General features: G+C 39.1%; 2 protein-coding genes across 4 annotated transcripts in view; both read left to right on the forward strand.

The window, feature by feature from the left end:
* LOC122400283 (serine/threonine-protein kinase 25-like) overlaps positions 1-27,580 on the forward strand; it is a 186,159-nt gene that overhangs the window by 47,687 nt on the left and 110,892 nt on the right. Inside the window, exon 3 of one of the 3 annotated variants that reach the window (XM_043401659.1) lies at positions 18,400-18,665. The exons of the other annotated variants lie outside the window; for them this stretch is intronic. Coding sequence (XP_043257594.1) covers positions 18,429-18,665 — 237 coding nt within the window. The 5' untranslated portion in view covers positions 18,400-18,428. The remainder of the gene's footprint in view (positions 1-18,399; positions 18,666-27,580) is intronic. 3 annotated transcript variants of the gene reach the window in all.
* LOC122400280 overlaps positions 1-27,580 on the forward strand; it is a 249,626-nt gene that overhangs the window by 8,244 nt on the left and 213,802 nt on the right. The gene's annotated exons all lie outside the window — the stretch shown is intronic.

Below are 27,580 nucleotides of genomic sequence, written 5' to 3' on the forward strand. Positions count from 1 at the left end.
ACCGCGGAATGGCAGGTGAGAGATGCCAGAGACGGGTCTCCTCCTTCGATATTCCGAATTTCACTGGGCACATCGGACGCTCGACGTTCCGCGACGACCACCGAAACGGTTCCATCCCGATAAATTAGTTATTTCCGGTGATTATCGTTCGTCGTTTTCCATCATTCCACGTCAAATTACCAGTAGCGTAGTTGGCGCGGAAATATCTCGCGTCTCGGAAAATCGCCTTGATTGATCGTCGCGAAATTTCCCCGTTTTCACCGCTGCTCGATATTCTTTATTTACTCGGTGTTCGTGCAAACCGCGGAAGATCTCTAGAAAATTGGCCACCGCTCGACGACGCGAGTTACGTATTTATAGAGCGTTTACAAAAAGCAAAGATGTGCCTGCTGTAGATTTTTCTCGAACCCGACGAGACGCGGAACGATGCGCTGTTTGCACGCGGTGATCAAAGCGTTTTCTAAAAATATTGCTCGCCTATTTGGAGTCGTAACTTGTAATCTCGCGAAACGCGAAGACCCGCGGCGACCTTAAAAATAACTTGCATTCTTCCGAGTCGGGTGACGTTTCGGGTAAATGCACCAATAACTGGTGCAATATTATACAATCTTTTATTCCAAGTTATATTATTTTTTGCAACACCCTGGAAGAACCGTAATTTGAATATTTCCCATTAAATTTTTTCAGCAAGTATTCAATCGTTAGCAACCATTATATTTAATATTTTGAAAATACAAAACCTGGCATAGAATGTTAATTTGATTTGAAACTCTGGCAAATAATACAATTTGCAATTAGAATTACAGCGAGGATAAAAGAGGAAAACGGTGCAGTGTTTCGAGCGTGAAACGTGGATATAATTTTTAATTATTCAAAATATCGTTCCCAACTGACACGTTACCTCGATTACAATTAATATTTGCATCGACTGCCTGGTATGGAGAGATTATTTGTCCCCCGGTCAGTTATCGGGTACATTTACCTTACTGTCTCTCGATTTGTCGTTTTGTTTCGTTCGAGTTCGCCCGGAAACGAGACGGTTCGATTTCCAACGAAGATCGCGCGCGACGCGGGATAGCTCTCCGCCAATCGACAGTTTTAATTTCAGCGAACCTCGCGAGCAGATGTTCCGGCTTGACCGCGATTTAAATGTCCCTGGATGAAAGAGTCGTTTAAACACGGGAACGTGTCTGTAGTCGGTGGAAAAAGGTTTTTCAAGCGAGCTGCAGACGCGACTGCATTGTGAAACGTGTCCGACTCTGCGGGCCGCCGATAGGATTCATGAAAACTGGTCCATAGAAATCCTTCGCAGACGAGTGCTGTTCGCGTGGATACCGGCGCGCGGAGGAAACGTATTGTTTGCGGGAGACAGATTCATTTAGACTTGTCGCTTGTCTCGAAACAGCATCGACTAAGGGCCGTCCAGACGGACGCGAAACCGGCGTGGATAATCCTCGTTCCTCGTCGTCGACCCGCTCCGCGTTTCCTGCGACATTCGAGGCGTATCGTTTTCCAGCGTTTGGCCTCGCTCCATAAAGAGTCGCGATCGAGGCGTCGATCGTTTCGTTGCTATTCCATCGCGGATCCGTGTCGTTTGGCTCGGGAATGGAAAAAAATGTAGACGAGACGATTCGAAGAAGAATTTCAGAATTCTATTTCCTTCTATGAGTTGCAGAGTATGGTCGGCCAACTCTGGGAAAAATTATAATAGGAGATTCTAGAGACCAAAATAAGACGAAAATCAAGAATATCAATTTGTCGATTGTGGTTTTGTTAAAAAGTTATTAACGTTTAAAGTTCCATACCGACTGGAAAATTTGTCGACGAAAAAAAAAATTTCAAATCGTTCTGAAAAAATTATTTTTAGTTGCAAGGATCAATTACAATCATTTTTGGTGAATAGAGACACTCCCGAATTCCTACGCACTTTCGAGAAAAAAATTCAGGAAGGTGGGCAAATTTTTCGGCGAAATTGAAAAGTTTCAAATCATTCTGAAAAAATTATTTTTGGCTGCGGGGGTGAATTGCATTCATTTTTGGTGAATAAACATACCCTGAAAATTCTGCCCTGCTTCGAGAAAAAATTTAATAAGTGGACAAATTTCTCGACGGAATTAAAATATTTCAAATCATTTAAAAAAAATTATTTTCTGTTGCGGGGGTCAATTACAATCATTTTTGGTGAATAGACATATCCCCAAAATCCTAGGCACTTTCGAGAAAAAAATTCGTGTAGATGGACAAATTTTATTAATACCTTTTTATTTATACCAAACTTGATTCTGTATTCTTACTTAATTACAGTATTATATTTTAATGATGAAGTTCGCTTGAATAAGATTTAGATAAGCTTAAGTTAAGTCTAGAATAATTATAATAATTCCAGAAATTAACAAAGAAAAATATCGCAATTGTTTGACAATCGAATAGTTTGTCCGTTGGGGGCAGATTAGTATAAGTTAAACAGTGATTTTAAATTTTATATTTCTTCGAGTTTAGGGTTAGGGTTGCAGGGTCAGAACCCAACCAAATTAGCCAGCATATAGAAAGCTATTAAAATACGGACTTGGTATAAATTAATTATTTCCAAAACGATTTTGTTTTCGCTAACTGGCGAGTGTAGTGTCATTTGCCGACGGTAAATCATTAAGAGAATCTGGATTCGGTTAGGGGATTAACAAAACGGACATGATTCGCTGGCCACAGCGGCTCCCGTTAATCTCGGGCATTCCATTAGGCCGTGTTCACAGCGGCACGTTCGAAAGCACATTGTGCTTGCACCGCGTCCTGTAATCCGACCGCATAAAGACTGAAACCGTGTAATGCAAGGGAATCCGACCCAGCCATTTGGAATCATGACCACCGAACGACACTCCGGATTGTTTTTAGCAGCGGTCACGTTCATCGAACACGGACCGTTAGTTCATTAACTAAATATGCACGAATCGAATTGCATGCGTAATCACGACTCTGGTTTTTCTCCGAAGCGATATCTTCGTACCAAAGCAGTAATATTAGATAATATTTCTATACGAACCTGACTGGTTCAACAATTTATATTTCTTTGCCAAAGAATCTTCAGTTTCTACTGTCTTGGAACAGTCTTACAACGCGTATTAAAAATAGTTAAACTTTACACACAAAATGAGAGGGTAATTTTTAAAATTCCATTCTCAGCCTTACAAAAGCCTTTTAACGCGTATTAAAAGTAATAAAAATTTAGGCGCGTATAGTTTCGAAGCTATTATTGTTTTATCAATAATTGAGCCATTGTTAGAAACGTTAAAGCTTCCTCTTTGAAATGGTTTCCGGATTATGTTGATCCGATTTTCCGTTTTGGAGATATCGCAATTTAAACGAAAGGGTAATTTTTAAAATCCCACTTTCAGCCTTACAAAAGCCTATTAACGCGTATTAAAAGTAATAAAACTTTAGACGCGTATACTTCCAGAGCTATTATTGTTTTATCAATAATTGAGCCATTGTTAGAAGCGATAAGGTTTCCTCTTTGAAGTGATTTTCGTTTTATGTCGATCTGACTTTCCGTTTTCGAGATATCGTAATTTAAATGAAAGGGTAATTTTTAAAATTCGACTGTTTCTGTCTCCGTCTAACGCGTCGAGTCGGACCTCTCTCTCTCGCACGTGAGTCGAAACAGTCGTGACTGGGTGACGTAATGTTTACTATGCACTATGCACGTGAGGCCAATGACCTCGCGACGTAAACAGTGAAAAGTAAACAAACGCTTTGAACCCTTATATCTCCGGAACTAATTACGCTATCGAGTTAAATGAACACTCATTTTAAAGGGCTTTTCATTCTCCATCCTATGAACGTAATGACTATTCTAATTTATGCTGTCTTTTATCTTTATTTTCACATTTATTATTTACTACAGGAACACAAAAATATGAAGTAATAGAATTTCTTTTCCTTTTTTATTTTCACAACATAAGTGGTTGGATCACCCTTCGTTTTAAGTATGGCAAGCATTCGTTTTTGCGTACTATCAACTAATTTTTCAGTCACATCACATACAATAGTATTCCACCGTAATAAAATAGTATTTTCCAATTTTGCTTCATTTTTAATATTCCGTTTTTGTAATCGATTTTTCATTTCATATGTTTTATTGGATTAGTATCCGGCGATCGAGGTGGTGTGTGCGACTGTTTTGCTATATTATACATTATTGGAGCCATTTGTAGCGTACGTCTGAAATTTCGCATCCGACCGAGGATAGAACGTGCAGTTAAACGTAACGAAACTCATTTGCGCCACGATATTTGTTCGCGGTGATTTACATCATAAGCTCTTTCAAATAACGTCGCTGTTACGCGGAACGCTCGTAGCGATAACCATTTACGGTTAAATTACAACGTGACGAGAATTGTTACAGAATACGCCGCTCGGCGTTTTCAGACATATTGATGGAAAGCAAAAGGATGGAAATAACCGGGGTAAACAATCCGCGGAAGGAAGCCGTGTAAAATCGCCGTGGCGAAATAAAACGTTTCGATTGGCTGTCGGAACGACCAGTAGCGTCGTTTCCGTCCCTGTTGGCGTGTTCATCGAGTCGTCGACGTTAATCGAATTCGTCGAGAGTATCAAGTGTGCATAACACTCGACGGGGGCGCGCGCGTGTGTCGCACGGAAACTCGGAAATTGTCTATTTGAACGTGATTTTCCGGGCCACTTTGATAGGAAATTGCGCGAAATCCGAGATACGCAAAGCCGGCGAAAAATTCGATCAAACATCGCTCCCTCCTTTATCCAATCAACGATTTTAATTTGCGGACAGATTGAAACTTACAATCTGCTCCGTCGACGTCTCTTCGTAACAAACGTGCACAATGTCCATGTATCCACTTTATCGTCACAAAATCATCTATCATGCTAATAACTTTTAAACGAAGCCTCGATCAACAAATTCTTGATTTTCTTCTCATTTTTGCCTCTGGAATCATCCTTCAAATTTTGGGGGTTTAAATCATCCCTGTAACAAGTGTACATCATGACACAGTGTGAAAATAAATTTCTATCTTCTCTAGTATGTAAATATAGATAAATATAATGGTGATACGAGGTATGACTCGTACGATGACATTCTTATCACAAGCTAGTAACATTGCAGTGCAGTCAGTCTAATAATTAATTATAACGAGTGTTTTATTTACAGAATTCTTAAATTGTTATTTTTAAGGAAATTTTCAAATCGATTTTCCAATCGGTCGTTCGCGTCTCATTCAATACCAGTTTCCAATTTATCAACTAATCGTTCCAGCGTCGCTTTCTAACTTATTGACTCGCCGCTGCGAATGCATCGAAAAGCTGTCGCTAATTCGTACGGACGTTTAATTAAATTTCCCCAGCATCGTATTGCGCGAAATACGGTATAATGTGTATTCAACGATCACCGGATGCGCTGCATCCCCGTTCGGGATCGTTCGTAACGCGCTCGCGTTCCCGCCACGGCGGTTTATCGGCGTAAACGGTAAATGCACAGGGTGCATTTGCCCGTGGACGTAATCGCAGACCGGGCTCGCGTGCTGTCGAATCACGGTCGTCGTGTGTCACGTGCGCGCGGCGCACGAGAACGTGTGCCACATATGCCCGTCGTCGTTGCACAGGAAACCCAACGTTGGCGACGATGTATGTACAGGGTGTCCTCTCTTATTGCGCCACCGATCACCGTAGGACGCGTCGCGACAGTCGATTACCGGCGCATTTGACTTTCAATCGGCCAGGTCAGGAGGGAACCTGTTTATTCGGAGATCGATAGCACTCGCGGTCGTTAGCTCGAAAGTTGTGCAGTTGTTCGAGCGTGGAATAAATTATCAGCCGTATCGGGTCGATTAGAATCGAATGTCCTTCTGGACTTTCTATTTCGGTTGGCTCCGCGGCGGTCTTCGATTCACTTTGCGCGACCGGCGAGCAAAATCGAACAGAATTATCGCCGGTTGCGTAACGGGACCGTGGAACGGTGTCGATTTTTTCATTGATGAAACATTAACCAACGACTTTGTGTCAGCGATATATGCAGCCATCGTTCGTCGAGTGCTCCCGGTAATTGAACCTCATTATGTAATCGATCGGGCGACATCTCTCGATATTGAACGACAGGATTGCGATGTCTCGCGTAACGCAATTAATTTAATAGGAGCGTGGTTGACGGAAAGCATCGATACGGGTGAACGGTAGAGTTGTTGGCGACTAGTTTAAAAACGAAAGAATATTAAAAATTATTTTAAAACATCTTCTATTAATTAGTCATTCATAATTAAGGTTATAAATAAATAAAATGATTCGTTGCGACTCCCTCAATTTGCAGTGCATTCGAATAAAAAATAAAAAGGTTAAGATCGTATTAAAAATATTTATATTCGAACAAGAATGACTGGCACGAAATTTTTATTCCAATCAGTAAATTTAAAATAGGAAAAACGGGGCAATTATTTAAAAAAGAGGAGAAAATTAAGCTTCGAGGAAATAAATAAATCGAAAGAGCTGTCCTCGAAAATAAAGGACAGACGATCACCGTGCGTTTAACGATTTGTAATAAATAAACAAACTCTCATCAGTTCCACGAAGTTGCTTGTTACCGCGAGTCGTCTACGTCCCGGCTTGAACGTTTCTATTCTTTCCGCGATTCTTTCCACTGGTTGGACAGCTGGACATGGGTGGACAACGTACACGTAACGATGGCTGCATAGGTACACGTGGCTCGTTCGTATAGGAGCGTGCACACGTCGACGCATGCGACAACCTCGTGTACACACGCACAGTGGCTTATGTAAATGGACACATAACACTGGATGCATCTTCCGAGAGCAGGTGGAATATGACCCCCAGTGTGCACCGGGAGAATACGCCATGGACGAGGACGAGGAGTTTTTGTTCGTCGTTGCTCGTGTTTTGCCCCGCCTCTGCTCCCATCGTCGCCCTTTCTTCTCCTGTTGACTGCCTTTTCCTTACTGGCCCTGGTGGAGAGGCAATGTTCAAATAGACCTAGTCTGTTCACTGGTTCGAGACGACCGTGTATTTCGTCATGGATTCCGCGATTTCTATCCTCTATTCCATTAAATATTTCGATTTACAAATAGCGATGCGTTCCTCCGGTGAATTGTGAAATTATATGCGTGGAAACGAAAACGTGAATCTTTCAACACATTTCTGTATGGGCATTGGAACGTCGCCTGACTGTTGCTTATAGGTAAAATATTCAATTACTATAACAACAATGTTTCAACAATATCGATTTAGGAAACTTTGTTACATATGCACATGGTGACTACCACGTGGTATCGATGATGACAGTAACCGTGTACAATTTTGTTCCCATAAGCAAATACTGACAGTGTTTAAAGAGTAATAAGAACATACGTCTGGGTTCAAATGACTGTTCAAATACTGTTAACACTAAACTGATCGACACTTTATGTATTTATCGTTACATATACCCATTCCTACCATGTCCAGTCAAATTACCAGTCTTTAATGAAATATATGTTTTATAATAGAGAATACAAATAACAGCCAATTTGATAGTGAAAAAAATATAATTTCTTTTATTTAGAAAGAATTTCTTTTACAAGCTTCTTGATTGCATATTTTTCACATACGTATTTCTTTTCTTTCGCAGCCTGTATACGGTCTGTATAATATAAATTGAATTTTTGCGTTAACTGTATACTGATTTTGTATACATGGTTGAGTTTAGAATAAAAAATGCTATTATTTTTCTTCTATGAACAATAGCAACTTTCCCAACAAACATGGCGGATGCATTTTTTTTTTAATTTTTCGACAACTCAAACATTTTCTTCTCATATGACAAAGACCATTCAATTTTTGTTAAAACATTTTGTAATCTATCTCCAACTGTTTTCGGAGTTGGCATTTTTGGAGGGTGGTTTCACCCCTTAAGTTTGAATTACCGCGGCTAAAACAAAAGTACGTATGTATTATTTTCGAAGCCTATAAAGCGCTTCCGGGCTTCCTTGCAAGCGAATCGAGACTATGCAAGAGACGTTTTTGCGTACCTGTCGTCATTAGCATTACACAAGTCCCGTCGATGCGAAAACCCGAACGGAACGTGTAAAATTTCTGCGAGGGATCGGGCTCCCCGGCTGTACAACGTCGTCTCTTTTAACGAGTCAATATTTTATTCTCCGTGTATCGTGTTCCTCTTCAGCTTCCGTTTCGTTGCTCCTCTTTATGCTGCCAGAAACGAGTTCCAAGATAATCTGAGCGCTCGTAGGATCCGTTTCAAGGCAACGGAGCCCAAGGCCGACAGGAAAGGAAACTCGGGTGCACGAGCACAATCGCCATTCGTCACAGCTGATTCTTTGCCTGCATTTTTACTCGCATAATAGACCGCTTTGCCGAAAAAAATAAACTATAAACTCGGTCCATTCTCCGTTCCTCGTCCTTCGACGGGCAAACATTTTGAAAGAACGAATTTTCTCTTCCCTCCGTCCCGGAGCTTACAGAAAGTTTCAGATTCTCGGTTTGTTTCTATTTGTTCTGACAGTACCATAAACTTTGTCGGGAGTTACCGAAGTCGGGAAAACCAGCAATATTTAATCATGAAACATTTAATCGATAAAGGTATTACAGCGATGCTTGGATAACTGCGATCATCTTCGAACGGATAAGTGAACGGTAGTGATCCCTCCTACTTACACAACGTATTACCTGATCTGACAATATATGTATACATAGTACATAATGCATAGATGAAACTTTTTTATTTTTGTTCCCCTTTAAAATGAAACTTTTACCAATCTATTTGTGAAAGTTCTCTGATTAAAATAAGACCAACCACGATATAACTTCTTTTTAACTTCTGACACAGTATGAGATCGTGTTCGTGAGTTTTAAAAGAATGAATTATTATCACTTTATGCAAGTTATATCGTGTTTGGTCTCATTTTAATCAGAAAAAGCTCACGAATGTATTAATAAAGGTTCCATTAAAAAAAAAAAATAAGTTTTGCATTGTGTCAGACTTTGGTCCAGTGTTTTTCGCAGTTATCAAAAATTTGCTGTATTCTTCTCACCTACAAGACAAATTCTATTCATTCTGCACGCTTCGTCCTTCGAAGGGTAAAAATTTTAAAAGGGCGAATCGTTCTTCTTCCTGTATTTGGAGCTTGTAGAAAGTTTGAGATTCTCGTTTGGCACGCATGGAAGCTCCAGCGATTTTCTTTTTCGGAAAGTACCGTAAAACGAATGCAATTCTAGACGTCGCGAACCAATAACACCTTCTACTGTATGCAGTGGGAAACAAATCCCAGATACTCTTACGCGATATTCCCATTTGTCTTCGGACGGATCATGAAAAGAATAGAGATCTCCGAACCAATATTTCCATTCCCTTGATCCCGATACACTCCAACCTCTTCTCCACGGTACTGGTTTCCAATATTCTCGCACGAGTTCGCGATGTCTTTCTCCGAACGTATCGTGCCCCAAACACAATAACTCGCGCAGCTTCCGCGAACGAAACAATACCTCCCCCGCATCGGACTCCGTAGCGACGAAATCAGTGGACCGCTTTGAAACGAGACTAACACGAACGTCTGATAGATCGACTGTCGTGCATGCAAATCACCTCCAGTTATCGCGCTGTGTAAAATTAATGCTTATTTCGATACATGTCCATAATAATGTACAGTGTGTTCGACCACCTTTGGGAAAATTTTTTTGGCGAAAATAAAAATGTTCGAATCGTTCTGGAAAAATTATTTTCGGTTACGGGGGGCAATTACAACTTTTTTTTGTCAATAGACATACCCCTGAAATCCTACGCACTTTCAAGAAAAAAATTCGATTAGGTGTGAAATTTTTCGACGAAAAATAAAATTTCAAATTGTTCTGGAAAAATTATTTCTAGGTTCTGGGGTCAAATGCAATCATTTTTTGTGAATAGACATATCCCCGAAATCCTACGCATTTTCGAGAAAAAAATTCATTTCCGAAAATATAATGTCTGATCGTGAATGAATGATTGCCCTGAAATTTCACGTGTTTCAAATCGTTCTAAAAAAATTATTTTTAGTTGCAGGGGTCAATTGTAATCATTTTTAGTCAATAGACATATCCCCAAAATCCTACGCATTTTCAAAAAAAAAAATTCTTTACCGAAAATGTTTTGTGTGGCCAGATATCTGTGATTATATTCCTCGTTTTTATCACTTCATATGTAAATATAGTTCAATTATAAAATTTTATTAGTAGATTTTAGAAGTCAATATAAGACGATAATCTTTTTCTTAGTCACGAGTCTCAAGATTGCCAGAACACTCTGGATATTCTCGCTTGAATATGATAATAAATTTTGGAAACAAGAAGACAATCAAAAGTGTAAATTATGCAAACGTTTCACAAATACTCTGAAACATTTAATCGAAGACTGTTCGCAGGTAAATAAATTAGAATCTGGGATTGAGCAAATAGACACTTGTAATCAAGACACACCTATTGTTTGTCTCCTTAAACAAACAGTTAAAAATAATACCATTTTGTTGGTAGCTTAGTATTTTCCAAAACAAATTCTATCGTATATTTCCACGCTATTCTCGCGCTGCTTACAGGCCCGATGTATCTAACGTCCAAAGATATGCTTTTCGCATGTTCGACGAATATACTGCAACGTTTCCCCTTCAACATTGCTATTCACAGGCGCACAATGGTTCCCGTAATTTGCCGGCAAAGTTATTCGTATTCGAGAGTTCTTCTTCTCGAATTCCACGGTGGACCGTTTTACGCGAATCTGCGTGGCTGAAGTACGGATTGAAACCTCGCTAGAATAGAGACGTATACACTCGAAGAAAGAGATAAAGCTGCGGGAGTAGGTACTCCCTACAGTAGTTTCTCCGTAGTTGTTGTCCTTGTGACTTGCTCGAGCTTATTTCAGAGTCCAGCGTATCCTGTTCTCTCTTGGAAAGTTCGTGCGCGCTGCTTTGCAAATCGAGATCAAGCCTTGTCCGAATTTCATTTCGGCGAAACAGAGAAGCTCCGTTTAATGGAAACAGAGACCATTACTATCACCCAGAAATATTTCCCAACAAATGACTTAGTTTTCTCGTAAAGCTTATGTATAAACTAAATTTGAAACGAATCTTTATAATATGAATGGTGACATTATTTTTTAAAATTAAGTTTACTCATTAACATATAAGATCAAAGAAACGGTATTACATTTTGTATACGTTAAAGTGTAGTAGGTATTTTTTAAAGAATGCTTACTTCGATTTTGGAGAATTTGCTTGGATTCCTTGTTAAGAAATATTAAAAATAGTTCACTCGACAGTTTCGTGTAAGTGAATTATTAATATAATATGTACAATATAAAATGCATATCGTGTGATACGAAGGCTTAATGCAGTTAAATAAGTTTATGATTAGATAAATATCGTCAGATTTTAGAACACAATCAACCTTTAATTGAAACAAAAGAACCCACAAACAATAATCATTTTCTTTTCAAGCCGATGCATCGAATAGGAAATTTTAAAAATGCTTTCTAACAACCTGCCCCTCTCCTTTAGGGTAGAATGTTTCGTTCGAAACCTAATATAAATCGACCTTAAAGCTAGAGAGAAGGAATCCGTGGGGCTCGAATAGCTGTAAGAGTGATCGGAGAGATCGGAGAAACGAAAGATCCAGGTTTGAATCCCGATCCAGTAGTTCTCTCGATTCCTTTGCTCCCCGTAGAAACTAGCGCGAGTCTCGCCGATCCATTTGTTCGGATAGCAGAAAGAGGCTCGAGGTATAATTGCACGGTGATACGTTCTCGACGCGCGAGCGTTACAGTTAACGAGCAACGCCAAGGGACACGCGATTGAGGAAAAATAATTTGCAGCCCGCGTACATGGACCCGGGTGTACACTCGCGAGGAGATCCCGAGAATCGTAGCAGCGGCCTCGCGTGCAAATCATGATCCACGAAAGTAAGCGAAAACGTTTCTCGGTATATCGTTATTTATTGCATTGTTCGTAATCGTGTTCGCGAAATAATTATATCGCGCCCGGACCTTCCTCCGGTCTTAATGCGTTTCGCGAATTTTGCCGCGATAATTTACGCGCCGCTATAAAACCGGGGATTTATAGGGCGGTCAGGTCGGGGCGCGCCGACGATCGAGCCCACGGACACGAAATTAACTTACGACGGGCAAGATTTCGCGTCAGGGAGCGCGTCGAACGATCAGGACGAACCTGTTCCGTAGATTTGGCCTCGTAAAGGCCTCGTAAAACGGCCACGCGTATACATAACCGCTTTAGGGTGTCGTTTTTTGGCGGTCGCCGGTATTAAGACCGATTTATATTATCCTTTCCGGCATGGAATGTTTACGGAACGGTTAGGTCCCCGGATAAATACGTTTAGTATTTGTACCATCAGTTTATATCTGGTAACGACGGTTATTTCACACCTGAAAAGCAGGAAAATGCATCTAATCAAACAAAAGCGCGTTGTATCGCGTACTTTTGTTTTATCTTACACAGTCAGTATGTATGTATATGATATAAAATAATAAAAAGTATCGTTTAGGAAACTCTTTTTAACACTTTGACGGCCGCTGTCACGTATACGTGACTTTGCGAGCTAGCAGACATTTCATCATACGAGGTGTGTAAATTAAGTATGAGACTGATTTGTTAACCTTATAATAATATTCCTAGCATCTTCGTGTATCTCATTTTGGTCTACAATATCAGTGGTGACTGGCCATTAAAGTGTTAATAAACAAAAATTAATGAAAATTAAACATTTACAATATTAACAAATATAAACAATTCTTTCTCATATGCTTTCAATCGAATTTCAATTCGAGAAAATAATTGTATTGTGCCCCCATATTTGTCATTAGAGTATCAGAAACCTATTCATAATTTAAAAATCAATATAATACATATCACAAGATGTTCGAGCTCGTATGTATTTATATTTTGTTTCACCTGTTCACGAACACTTGCCACAACCCCTGATCGGGCGTACGAGCATCCCGTTTAGAGACAGGTATTTTAGTGTTCCGCGATAAACTTCCAGTCGACCAAAGAAAAAAAGGGAAACACGAAGTAAATTGTTGTCACGCGTCGGAATACTGTCGCGGAGCCACGCGTATTTCCATTTTCGCGTGACGAAAGACCACTTACCGACGATTCGCGTGTACTTTTTTCCCGTTCGATAACTTCCGCTGGCCGGGATTTATTGATAATTGGAAAAGTTACTATCGCTTATCGCGATGCACGCAGGATGCACGGACCATTCGCGGTTGGCATTTTTCTTTTTTCTTTTTTTTTCTTTTTTCCTTTTTCCGGTAACGAACTCCAGCCGGTCGCGTCTGGCCCGATTTGAGACCAGTTAATGAAGTTCGCTCGTCGGTTTTCTGTTTTATAGCCGCGCCGGTGTTTAAACGGAATTCCCCTTGAAAGTTGAGTCACCGAAACTTTTCAATTATCAAGATTCCCGTCTCTGCTGGTTTCGATTAAAGTATTTGTTTTCTTACTGTAATTCGTTGGCTCGGGAACAGTCTCAAAGTCTCAACTTTCCATTTTCGAGCGAAGGGTTAAATTCGTGTTATCTTTCACCGTGGATTATTCCCGCTAATTTATCGCGCTCGAGTGCCAGTAAACACTGTTTTATCGATACGCGTTTTGTTCGTTTTACGAATAACGGCCCGCTGACGAAACATAATTTGTTTGGTAATTGTTTTAAATGGAAAACAAAATGTTTCCACCGCTAGAAATTAATTAAAATAGTTGTTTTAATTTTGTTTAAGAAACTTCGTTTACATTGATAGTGTGTTAGCTTCTGTTTAACGAGACTAACACGATTTCGATGAAGCCGGTTAAACGAGCTGTAATTAAATTGTATTCTTAAAGTCGACAGGGAGTGTAGATTTCCGTATACATATTACCCTACTTAAAAAATTTTCATACGTAAATAACATTTCATTTCAAGATCTACATTAAACTCAAGTATTCTAGACCGGAACCCAATTTATTAGTGGCTCTTTGGGAGACTTTTTGGGAGAAACGGTGAAATATTTGGTTAGGTCTGGGTTAGGTTTAGGATATTTCAGGGTATTTTCTACGACATCAAGGCTATAGGTGATGTTATCTTGTATTTTTGTCTTTGGACGATGTGTCTTCTACATTCGTATAGCAGATGATTGGTCGTCGTGATTTCGTTGCATAGGTTACAGGATGGTGGATCGGTTTTAAAAATCGACTTCTAGCCAGCTATTTAACCCTTTTGGGTACACATTTATTTGAAAATTCTTTTGCACTTGCAGCATATTTAATTTTGTGTACAAGTAAGAACATTCGTTATATATACTTCTACATAATATTGAAATAACTTCAGGTAAAATGCAGAAAACTTGTAATATCGAAAAACTACTACCACTATCACTTTCTAGTTCGATATATTCTTCATCACATTCAAGATCACTGCTTTCATTAAAACTGTCGCTATCACTTTGATAAAATATATTCTCTATTTCTGTCATTATGGCGTATCCCAAACAAGGTTCACCAAACTACTGAAATTATCTGTTCCGTTGCAACAGATACACCGGGAATGAACCGGTTAAATCTCGTCTCAGTTTCAATGACGTATCAGAACGTCATGTGCCGTCTTCGACCAAACAAATGCATGACGTATCGATACGTCAAATGCGGCCAAAGGGTTAATGCAAATATTTCGCTGCGAGTTATTACGTTCACGCGAACAAGTCGTACGAGTATTCATACGTGTCAGTGAACTTCACGCGGCCACACAATTCGTGCAATCGTATTAACGCCGCCACCTCTGGGAACACGCACACGCTCGGGTGTTCGCTGTTAATTGGAATAGCTATTGCAAGTCGGAGAAGCGATTGCTGCTCGATGGACATCGGCCGTGCAGCAGGTTGCAGTTCCGTCTGGCGACCTAACGTGGTTAGCCCCGGGGTAATAATTGCGGCCAGAACATTGCCTTGTAATCGAATCAGGTCGCATCCGATCCTAGGCTACCGCGCGACGTACCTCTCGTACTCCAATTATCGCAATACGCCATTGCGTTATCTGTTAGGATGATTGTCGTGCGCGCGTCTTGCGTAATTCCGTAATACGCGAGGCGTCGTTTGGACCCGTGGCGCTGCTGGCTGAGGGTAGAATCTCAGGAGAATTTCGTAGGAGGCGTGAAAAGGAAAGGAGTGGACTGCTAGAGGACTCATCAGTGAAGCTTCCTAGCAGACCCTGCCTTAGACGACTGGGATATTGGGAAGTTTTTTTTTTTATCTCCTTCCCCCTGGGCTGGGAGACCTATAACCTGCACTTAAAATGTTTGTTAGTATCTGTGATGTTTACGAGGATGTGTTATTGTGGTTTTCCTTGGGTTAGAGCTCGAGGGAAAAGTTTCAAAAACCTCGTTTACATGCAACATGCGATGAGTGTGGTGCTGTGGACGGTTAGTTGATGATTAGCCTGGGAGTTTGTATTCGGATCATTCTGTGAGGGAGGTGTTTGAGTTGGCTGTGATTTTGTCAGGACCCCGAGATTTTTTGTTTTTAGGTTTCTGATGTAGTTGATTAGTTGGGGGGTGATGAACGAGGGGTTTGGTTCAAGCTGACAAGCTGTTCAGCATCACGTTCTGTAGGAGAATTGTTGTGGGGGATAGATATTGGGCAGTCGTTCGAGCATCTGAAGGGGCGAGCGCTTGTGAGAACGCTCGCCCTCTGGTGGCGAGCATGGGAGGCGACGCCACAGGTCCCATCGACGACAACGAGACGTCCATGCGGAAAGAACGGTAGAATGGTAAATTAAACCGTTAACGCGATACTCCGAATGAGATATGGGAGATCGGTAAACCCGGAACGCTGGTAATAAACGAACCTGAGCGTCAGCTGTTCGCAGCGGTGGTAATCGTGTCGGACGTTCAACGATAATCCGCTGTCATGGTTGTAACACGGATCCGGAAGCTTCGCGGAGTAATTTTGTGTCTTAACCCTTTCGCTGTCTAGTCCGTTAGACGTGCCGACAGGGCGCGAAAAAATAATACTGTTTACTTGGCGGGGGGATCAAGACGGAGCGTTTAACGATCCAAAACTGTTGGAGATAGAAAAAAAATGTGATGAGGGATTAAACGGGATCGAATGTAATTTTACTCAAAAAAATGCAACTGCTTTTCAGAAATGTTACTGGTGTACTTTGGTCCATGACAGACCCTTACTAAAAAGGGCTGAGAAATTTGTTTATCTAAAACGAACCTCTGTGAATATTTGATTGTTATATAACGTATAAAATAAGGGAAACGTGGAAAGTTACATTTTTATTATGTGGTTAATTAAATATTCGGTTTACAAGGGTAGACAACCAAAAATCATCAGTTTCGAATGTACGTAAAAAAAATTTATGAAATGTATTAGTATTATTCTGAGTCTATTTACTCATCATTGCACCAATAGAAATAAAATGGGAAACGTTTAAAGTTCCATACAAATTGGAAACTTTTTCGATGAAATTAAAAAATATCAAATCATTCTAAAAAAATTATTTTCGATTACAGGGGCCAATTACAATCATTTTTGGCGAATAAACATACCCTCGAAATTCTATCCAACTTCGAGAAAAAAATTTATTAAGTGGACAAATTTTACGGCGAAAAAATAAAATTTCAAACCGTTCTAAAAAAATTATTTGTGGTTGCGATGGTCTATTACAATTATTTTTGGTCAATACACATACCCCTGAAATCCTACGCATTTTCGAGAAAAAAATTCATGTACGTTGACAAATTTTATTAATAATTTTATTAATAACTTTCTAACGAAGCCTCGATCAAAAAATTGATATTCTCGATTTTCATCTTACTTTGGCCTCTAGAATCTCCCATTAAAATTTTTCCCAGTGATGGCCGATTAGAGAAGAAAGGGATCAGAACGTAAGTGACGTGTAAATAGAGTAAAATAAATTCCAGTCGCAAAGGGTTGTCTCAGTCATTGAGTGAACCTTGTCTCCTACGTCCTACACTACATATGTCTAAATCAAGAACTGTGAAGATTGTTAAAACTCGCGTTAGGCACTAAATCTTAAGATACAGAACAATTTGGTAATCGATTTCACAATTTTTAGGATTGAAAAATCTATTTGCGTTCTTGAGAAGCAGGAATAGAAATTTGTTTGAAAATCTCGAGAATTCTCGGGTAGAATCGGCCAGTGAAAATCAGAGCAGGGCAGTTTGAGTCCTTTGCTTGTTACGTAGTTCGAAAGGGACGGGCCGCGCAGGTAGGAAAGAAACGCTGCAGTTCGCTGCACCTGACTATTTATAACGAATCAATACGAGCCGTCGGTCGTCGTGTTCTTCACGTGCTCGACGCTCGCACGTGCAAAACGACGCGGGCGCGAGCAACGCCGTTCGTTTCACGCGGAAACGGTAAAAAGAGAATCCAAGGGAGAGAGAAAGAATTGCAGATTGCTGGATCACGACTCACACGTGATCGAGTTAATTTGGGAAAATGAAAAACAACAACAAAATAACCCTCAACTTATTTTATCTAATTTTTCAATATTTATAATATATATTTTTGCAAACCTATGCAGCTACAACTTGTATGTAAATTACAAAATTAATACGGTTAATTTTATTAAAATTGAGCGGACACACGTTATACGTAAAAGTACGATAATTCGGTATATACTCCCCTAACCACATTCTTGTGAATTTATTTTACATCATAGATTACATTGTCGTTAACAAAATTTATTTAACGCAATATTGAAGTATAAAAGATCGACAAAACAATAGAGACAGAATTGAGTGGACATTTTTATATTTCAGGATTTTTAGTGTTCTAGCATTTCGTATTTCTTCGTTTCCGTTTATTTTAGAAATTAATGGTTTTTGCAACATTATACGGCTATGCGTCTACTTCTTTCTGTCTGCGACTCATTTTTCTTTTTCACACACTTAAGTCTACATTCTCAATTATTTCCTAATGAGATGTACTTGGGGTTTTTCGACATTCTCGCATAATTACTTTATCTTGACATTCAGTGATGCATCTCTTTCGACTCCAATCTTTTAAATTTACCACAGTATTACGCATCAAATACTTTATCCAAATTCTTTGCATAGTACTCTTCGAAATATTTTCTTGCAATATTTCTGTAACCAAGACCTTCTTGGCCATCATAAACTATCACTTTTCTGATTTGCAACGAAATTTCACACCGATTTTCTATATTTAATATTAAACGAACTAGTTCGTTCGAGAGTAATCGAAACGATGATGCACAAAGTCGATTGCAAGTTTATAGCGAACGAATCGTCGTTCATCCACTTGTCTTTCCAACTTTATTCGTGGCCTTCCGGACGATGCTGTCTGACAATTATGTTCCAATCTTTTAGTTCGTCCGAACTATGCGCCGTGCCAACGAATGAAATTTTGGATCGCTGAAAAAACGATAAATCGTTTAACGGTCGACCGGTCGGGGAGAAAGGCCAAAATGTTCGTCGCTATGGTGTTGCACAAGCACAACAAGCACAACAATGGGAACCACTCGAATCACCATTCGAGCAACAACAACTCTAACCGCACGACCAACAATGTGAATAACAACAACCATATCAACAATAATGTCAACAATGTGAATCAAGCGTTCAACACCAGAGCGGTAAGTCTTGTAACGCTCGAATATTTTATACGAAACATATTCATTTTATACGAAATATTCAAATATTTTACTCTAAATGTGCATACCTATGTTGGTACTTTAACGTCATACAGAAAATTTATGAAACGCCCTTGAAATTAAGCATATAGTGCAATAAAAAACTGGAGAAAATTTGGTACCAAATTTTGGTTAGCTTCCGATGTAAATAGGATATATATATATATGTATATATATAGCAAAGTCGAAAGGAGAGAATCTACAATTTCCACTGTCTTAGAAAAGGCTATTAAACGCGTATTAAAAATAGTAAAAGTTTAGACGCGTGCAGTTCCGAAACTATCAGTATTTTATTAATTATTGACGTATTGTTAGAAGCGGCAAAGCCTCCCCTTTAAAGTGGTTTTTGGTTTTTGTCGATCCGACTTTCCGTTTTCGAGATATCGTAATTTATGTAAAAGGTAATTTTTTAAATTTCGCTGTCTCTCGCATCCCGTCTTAGAAAAGGCGATTAAACACGTATTAAAAATAGTAAAAGTTTAGACGCGTGCAGTTCCGAAACTATTAGTGTTTTATTAATTATTGCGATATTGTTAGAAGCGGCAAAGCCTCCCCTTTAAAGTGGTTTTTGGTTTTTGTCGATCCGACTTTCCGTTTCGGAGATATCGTAATTTATGTAAATGGTAATTTTTTTAATTCGACTGTCTCTGTCTTCGTCTAGCGGAGTCGGACCTCCTTGTCTTGTGCGTGGCGCTACCCCGCGTACGTGACTGCCGTGACCCAGTTTCGGCGGCGTAGTATTTCCAAGAATTTACTACGAACTGTTTACTATTGTCGCGCGCGCGAGATCAATGAACTCGCGAGCGCGCAACGAAACGTAAACAAACCCTATCTCCGAAACTAGCCACCGCATCGACGCGAAACTAAAATCGCTATATCTCCGGAACTAATAAAGCTATCGGCAAGTTCGAACGCTCATTTTAAAGGGCATTTCATCCCCTATCCGATGACTATATCAACTACTATAATTTATGCTGTCTTCTATGTTTATTTTCACATTTACTTTGACTCTACATACCCAAAGAAGTTTCAGTAATTCCTACTGATCGTACGACTAGTGTACGATAAAACTGGACCATAAGTTGTTTATTTAATTGAAAATGAATTTAAATACAGGATGTTTGCGTAATTACTAGCCAGTACTTTTTCTTAAATAGTTGTTTTCTCTAGAATTAACTACGGTATCGACTTGGAATAAAATTCGTTTTCAAGGGCGTTTTTTCTTATATCCGATGAAAATTAAAAAAATTTTTAACATAAAAGAGAAGGAGTATTCAACTTTCTATACATATAATGCAAAAATTAGAAGTACGTTGCTTCGTAAAAGAGAAAAAGAAAGACTGGTCATTTGTTTAGTGTTAATAGACTTTTCTAAGACTGAGAGTGGAATTTTAAAAATTACACATTCGTTTAAATTACAATATCATCAAAACGGAAAGTCGAATCGACATAAATCAAAAATCATTTTAACGGGGAGGCCTTGTTGCGTCTAACGGTGAATAAAAAGAAATTCGATTTTTTTAATTTTCATCGTGGTGTTACCTCTTAACATTGAACGCGTTAAAATCGATGGTTAAGGCGACGCGTTTTGGGGCACTCTGGACGTCGCGTGACCCATCAGTTCATTCCCAAAATCCCGTATTTGGAATTGTCGCGATTACCCGCGATCGTCGATGGTTAAAAACAGCAAACAAGTTTCCGGTCGAAGCACTTTAATATAGTATAATTTCTGTGCGTGCACCTGTTGCTTTCAGTCCGAAACGAAACCTGTTCTATTAATCGAAGTGACAGTAAGCTTGTCGAACAGTTGCAATTAAGCACGCGGATGGAAAACGCATTGAAACTGGTAATACTTGAAATCGCGTTAAAAACCGTTATTCTTCGTCGACAGCGTGAAACGAATTTTTCATCTGACGTGCCACTCGGTCCGGTTGCTAAAACATTTCCACTTTTATCTCGCGATTTTTTCACCGGTTAAATATACGGTCGCTGGTGCATTTCTCGGGCCGACGTTGTTCGCGCCATTTCGCCCGATCTTTCGTTCCACTAATTCTGCAACCCCCGCGTTCCTTTCCCCGCCCACGATAAACCGACGACCCCGTGAACGTAACTTTTGGGGGAGATTCGCGTATTTCTGGCAAGGTTCGGTCGAACTCTTATCAGTCGTCGAATGTTCCTTTACGGCGCGACGAGCGTCGCGGGGGAAAGAAAAATTTTTCCACCCCAAGAGGAATCGTGTTCGCGTAGCAAAGGGGAGTTATCTTCTCTGATGCAGAAATCCCATGAAAACGATTTCGCTGACGCGGACGGGCGTCTCGCCGTGCGGATGCTGCTTCACGAATCCATTCTACGTCTCATCCCGCGTCGTAGCGATGTTCTCCTTCCACCCCCTTTTTCTTAATTCCGTCGTAATTCACTTTTATTTAAGGGGGTATTCTAGTCTAGAGTTTTATTTTTTTTCTCTTTTAAGTTTCTTAATTTCGACATTTTTTGGTTCACAATTTTCTCGAGCGAGAATAATAAAAACACTGAATTATACGGCGGGTTGAGGACCACAGTGGTGTCACATTTTTGCTATTCTGAGTAAAATGATATTTTGCGTTCGTTGTTTAAACAAAATCCAGACGCATTTTAAAGTTACAAAAACACTTTCACAAGCTTGAAAACGTGTTATAAAATGTTTGCATATAAAAATTGAAGGATGTTTAAATTCTGGAGTGAAATAACTATTGTGATTGACTTATTCCACTGTTTAAAGTTCCGCTCTTACTGAATTTTTTTCTCGAAAATGCGCAGGATTTCGGGGCTATGTCTACTCACCAAAAATGATTGTAATTGACCCCCGCAACCGAAAATAATTTTTCCAGAACAATTTGAAATTTTTTTTCCCGTCAAAAAATCACACCTTCTCGAATTTTTTTCTGGAAAGTAGGTAGGATTTCGGGGGTATGTCTATTCACCAAAAATAATTGTAATTAACCCCCACAACTGAAAATAATTTTTCCAGAACGATTTGAAATTTTTGAATTTAATTGTTAATAACTTTTTAACGAAGCCTCCATCAACACATGGTATTCTTGACTTTCGTCTTATTTTGGCCTCTATATCATTATAATATAGTAATGTTAATAGTGACAATTTTAATTACTTTTGTCTTTTTCATTATCGTTTTGTACTAGTATTGTTCGATTATAATTTGTAAAAAAAGCGTAGGCACATAGTTTCCTAACTCTCCTGTGCGTCACGTGGAAACGCGCGTTGTCTTCCACGGTTGGACAAGGTTGATTTCATCTCGGACCAGTTCGTTAGAATCGGACACATTGTACCAATTTCAATTTCCTCCCCGTGTGCACGCGTGCGCGTGTGCGCGTGTGTGGGTGTATTTAGGTCATACACATTCCCGGATGGATGGGAATCGCGGGCTCTCTGTGTTCGAAGCCGAAATGGGTCAACATTGGTCGTGTAACGTTGGTTAAATACGTCCTGGCTTGTCCTCCTGGGCATCGTAACGTCAACTTTATCGCTTTGTTGAAAAACGTGGCAATTGTTTTCAGCGATATTGTCGAATTCTCTTCTGGGTTCGGCACACCAACGCGTAGGACTCGTTAGTTGCACTGTATCGACCGAACTAACGGCACGTAAAAAAACTGTCGGTCGTATTCGCGGGAACATTGAAAATCTTGTCTCTCTTTTCCTCTCCCTCCTTCGAAAATAATCATTTTACTTCCGCTTTCATAGCGTAGCGCATAGAATAAACGTCGACGCAATACCCCAGAATGATACGAGGTTATCGCGATCCAATTTCACTTCAATTTCTGTCGCGAATTGACTCCCTATCGATACACAAAACCCGACGTATCGATATTCGTTTGGTCGCCAGCACTCTTTTTATTCGAAAACTTGTCGGATTGTTTTTCATCTCCGTGCTTGAATTGTTTTGTTTTTTTTCGACGTTTTTTTTTATTTTCTATCTGTTTCGTCATCCATTTCAAGTAATTTCCCTGCGGCGCGATTTGCATCCTGTTTGTTGGCAGGCGGTCGGTTTATTTTTCGAGTACGAAAGGGCGGAGGATTACGAATAAGTTAATTGCATCTATCGGTACTTTCCGTCTCTGTCTCGATCTCGGTTGGTGCTTGAAGAGGTTTGCATGCAAATGAAGGCAGCGAGATTAAGTCCTTTGTGTTATTCGGTCCTGATAACGAACGTGTTAAAGGACCCCGCCCGAAACGCTATAAATTAACAACTAGATTAAACTGTCCATCACCGAGGGCTCCGTGTCCCATCGCCACGTGGTTTTGCATTCCAAAGGTTCTTCCCTCCATGTTGTTCGAATACTGCTTCGAATGACCCCTCTATTTTATGGTCGCTACTCTGACCCTTTAATGAAAGACTCGTAATCGATGCATGGGGTCCTTGTAATTAACCAATTCTAGAATATGATCATCCAACTTTTTCATCAAATTATTCATGAATCTGTCGATAAAAGAAGCGTTGTTTTGAAAATTTATTTATAAATATATACAAGTCAAATTGGTTTCTATAAATTATATTATTATGCAGTTCTTTCATATATGTATATTACATATTTCGTTGTGAAATATAAAGTATTAAAGTATATTTTTCTTCACAAACGTAAGAAAAAATAATTGTGAATCATATCGAGAATTTTAATTTGATTTCACCGGTGCTATATGTAAATTGACAAAATCATACGTTGTGTATATCAAAGTTATCTTTAAATATAAAGAATAAGATATGTATATTTATCTGTTTTCGTTGGCATTTTCGTAAATGGTAAATCAATTTTTACTTGCACAAAATCTATATTTTGAACATCGAAGAATATTCATCGTCTTTTTCTGTCAAAATTGACTGCTGGCATAAATATACAATATTTTTATAAAAATTTGTCTTTGTACTATTTTCTACACCGACTGTACGTAAATAAAGCAATTAATGGGAGATTCTAGAGGCCAAAATAAGACGAAAATCAAGAATACCAATTCGTTGATGGAGACTTCATTAAAAAGTTATTAACAGTTAAATTCAAAAATTTCAAATCGTTCTGAAAAAATTATTTTCGGTTGCGAGGATCAATTACAATCATTTTTGGTGAATACACATATCTCCGAAATCCTATCCACTTTCGAGAAAAAAAATCGAGTAGGTGCTGAAATTTTTGGGTGAAAAAAATTTTTCAAATCGTTCTAAAAAAATTGGTTTCGGTTACGAGGGTCAATTACAATCATTTTTGGTGAATAGACATACCCCCGAAATCCTACCCACTTTCTAGAAAAAAATTCGAGAAGGTGTGAAATTTTTCGACGGAAAAAAAAATTGCAAATTGTTCTGGAAAAATTATTTTCGGTTGCGGGGGTCAATTACAATCATTTTTGGTTATTACACATACCTCCGAATTCCTATCCACTTTCGAGAAAAAAAATCTGGTAGTTGCTGAAATTTTTGGGTGAAAAAAAATTTGACAAATCGTTCTAAAAAATTTAGTTTCGGTTGCTAGGGTCAATTACAATCATTTTTGGTCATTACACAAACCCCCGAAATCCTACGCATTTTCGAGAAAAAAATTCAGTACAGGCGGAACATTAAACGTCAATAACTTTTTAACAAAGCCTCCATCAACGAATTGGTATTCTTGATTTTCGTGTTATTTTGGCCTCTAGAATCCCCCGTTAAAATTTTTCCCAGGGATAGCCGAACACCCTGTATAAGAAAGGGCACAGTGACTGAATTTTGGCACTCAAGCCTTTAAAGATATTACAAGAAATATTAAACATCCATCGTGATTGCGTCGAAAATTGTGTTTACATTTATCAACGTTCAATTTTTGACGAATAAAAAAGTTTGAATCGCTATCCCGCAGAAAGGTTGTGATTAAATGTCTCGCCTCGCGATAATTAGGAAGAAACTAGCAACAAAGTAAACGTCTTCGTTAATGATGTAAACGTGCCTTTTAACGAAGCAGCCGGATTAAACTCTCAATTGCTCGTCGCAACGAACGTGTTAAAGGACACCCTCGAAACGGCCATAAATCGTCCAGTAGATTAAGCCGTTTATCATCCGGCGGGACGCGTGCCTATATCATTTTCAGTCCTGAATCCTTCGATCGCGGTCCAAATCCTGGCGGTAAATCAATCCCGCGTGATTTACCCCTGATCCGGGCGGAGGTTTTCGCGGCACGGTTTACAAAATTCGAAAATCACGCGTGTTCCCCCCGGACCGGCGAATATATTAAACCCTTCGCGTTCCGCGTTTATTCTCGCCCATTTGCACACGGAGTATTTTTAATCCCGGCGAATGGGGTGTGTGGAGGGGCGTGAGACGATTTCATTTGCCTCGTTTTCCATCGAGAGTCTCGAAGAAGACGCGGAAGAGAAGGGTGAACATTAAATGCTACGAAGGGTGAAAGTGTCGCTACGTGGCGGGGAACAAAGGCAGTTAAATAGATCGAGGAGAAAGCGGATTAACGCTCCTTTTCGTTAAAACGCACCCTTCTCGGTATCGACGACCTTTTCGCGATCCTCGTCTCTGATAGAAACGCGATACAGAGACGAGTTTTAACTTTGCAATTATATGTTAAACTTGAATTTATATTTTGGCGTGGTGATTTCAAATATTTAGTGAGAAAACAAAAGGGTAGAAAAGAGCAGATTCCGCCATTTTTATCTACTATCTTAATCAAAAGAAACGAAAGACAGTGCGTGAAAGGGTCACTTGGACACGAACAAAGAAACCTCGATAGGCTCGATGCTCGCAGAAAATGGCGTGCTTTCAAGGGAAGACCAATGAATTCCTATTCTTGCCATGAAATCGGAAGCCTGTTCTGTTCGACTCGAGTGTTCGTTCTTTGCCATCGGATGTATTCAACCGCGGAACATGGGTTCTACGCGAACCGCGATACTTTGAGGTGGAGCTTTCAGGTAGCACGAAAAATCGCTGTTCCAAACGCGGCTGTTCCGCACTCTCAAAGCTTTTCCCCGTTCTCGTCCGCATCGTCGATAATTCGTTAAATCTCGCATTTTTCGAAGCACGAAATGAAATTCCTGTAGCAAATCGTCGCCGGCTTAAAAAAGAAAATATTCAGCGGGCATATTTTCCGCTATTCCGAGCCACGCCGGAGGCAATTTTCACTGTAAATTATTCCCACGCGAAAGGTAATATGGAGTTTTCGTGGTCTTTTCTGCACCGATAACTGTTTGCGCTCCGATTGCACGCGATCGAAATTAATCGGTACAGCATTTATGCACGGAACGCTGATGCGTTTAATCAACGCCGGCCACTTCAGAGAGCTGCGGTCGTCGAAAATTCACCCTGTACCAGTATTCCCCAACCTTTTTTGCGCCATGCCCCACCCAAGCCTTTTCAAAATTCTTATGCCCCTCCCCAACACATACGTAATTTTTAATATTTAAAAATTGAAATGCTCGTTAAAGAAACTTGAATGATTGGTTTTAGGCAGAAATCACTAGGAAATTATTGAGCAAACACAGTAAATTTTCAAAACATACAATGGAAAATTGGAATTCAAGTACAAAATAATTTTAATGAAAAATTTTTCTATATTATTCTAATTATTAGTAATTATTTGTTATTTAAATTTAGTGAGATGCTTGCTGCAAAGTGATTTTATGTTTTTCGACAATTTTTTAATAAAAAAAACTATGATATACTCGGCATAAAAATATAATTCTAGTACCAATGAATAATAATATAGAACGACATAATAACGCTAAAAAAGAAAATTTGTTGAGGATTACAATATTAAATTATAGAAATGGGGTGTATTGGATTCAACGGTGCCATTAGAAAAGATTGTTTTAAATATTTACGATTGACATTTGAAAATATTGATAAAAATTACATTCAATATCTAATAAATAGCATTCCTCGACGTGTAAAAGCAATAATTACAGCGAAGAGTGGACATTTAAATATTGAATTTATATTTTTATGTATTTCATTATCTGTCCACTTATTTTTGGCCTTCAGCAATTAACTAACGTTTAAGGATGCTTTATTTCAATACAAATATAAATATTAGTTTCAATTATTCGTTAAATAATCTATACACCATATACAGGGTGCTCGGCTACCCCTGGGAAAAATTTTAATGGGAGATTCTAGAGGCCAAAATAAGATGAAAATCAAGAATATCAATTTGTTGATGGAGGCTTCATTAAAAAGTTATTAACAATTAAATTAAAAAATTTCAAATCGTTCTGGAAAAATTATTTTCGGTTGCCGGGATTAATTACAAACATTTTTGGTGAATACACATACCCCCGAAATCCTACTCACTATCTAGAAAAAAATTCGAGAATGTGTGAAATTTTTCGACGGAAAAAGAAAATTTCAAATCGTTTTGGAAAAATTATTTTCGGTTGTGTGGGTCAATTACAATCATTTTTGGTCATCACACATATCTCCGAAATCCTACCCACTTTCTAGAAAAAAATTCGAGAAGATGTGAAATTTCACGGCGAAATAAAAAAATTTCAAATCGTTTTGGAAAAATTATTTTCGGTTGCAAGGGTCAATTACAAACATTTTTGGTGAATAAACATATCCATGAAATCCTGCGCATTTTCGAGAAAAAAATTCAGTACGGGTGGAACTTTAAATGTTAATAATTTTTTAATGAAGCTTCCATCAACAAATTGGTATTCTTGATTTTCGTCTTATTTTGGCCTCTAGAATACCCCATTAAAATTTTTCTCAGGAGTTGCCGAACACCCTGTATACAAATAATATATAATACTTAAGTGCATTATAGTTATACGACTTTGTTTAAATTTAATTCTTTCCCATTTCTTCTACCTGTCTACTCAATTTTGTCTTC

This window comes from Colletes gigas, unplaced genomic scaffold, assembly GCF_013123115.1.
Source record: "Colletes gigas isolate AHSC1104 unplaced genomic scaffold, ASM1312311v1 Colletes_gigas_Sc00016, whole genome shotgun sequence".
In the NCBI taxonomy this organism is placed as follows: Eukaryota; Metazoa; Arthropoda; class Insecta; order Hymenoptera; family Colletidae; genus Colletes; species Colletes gigas.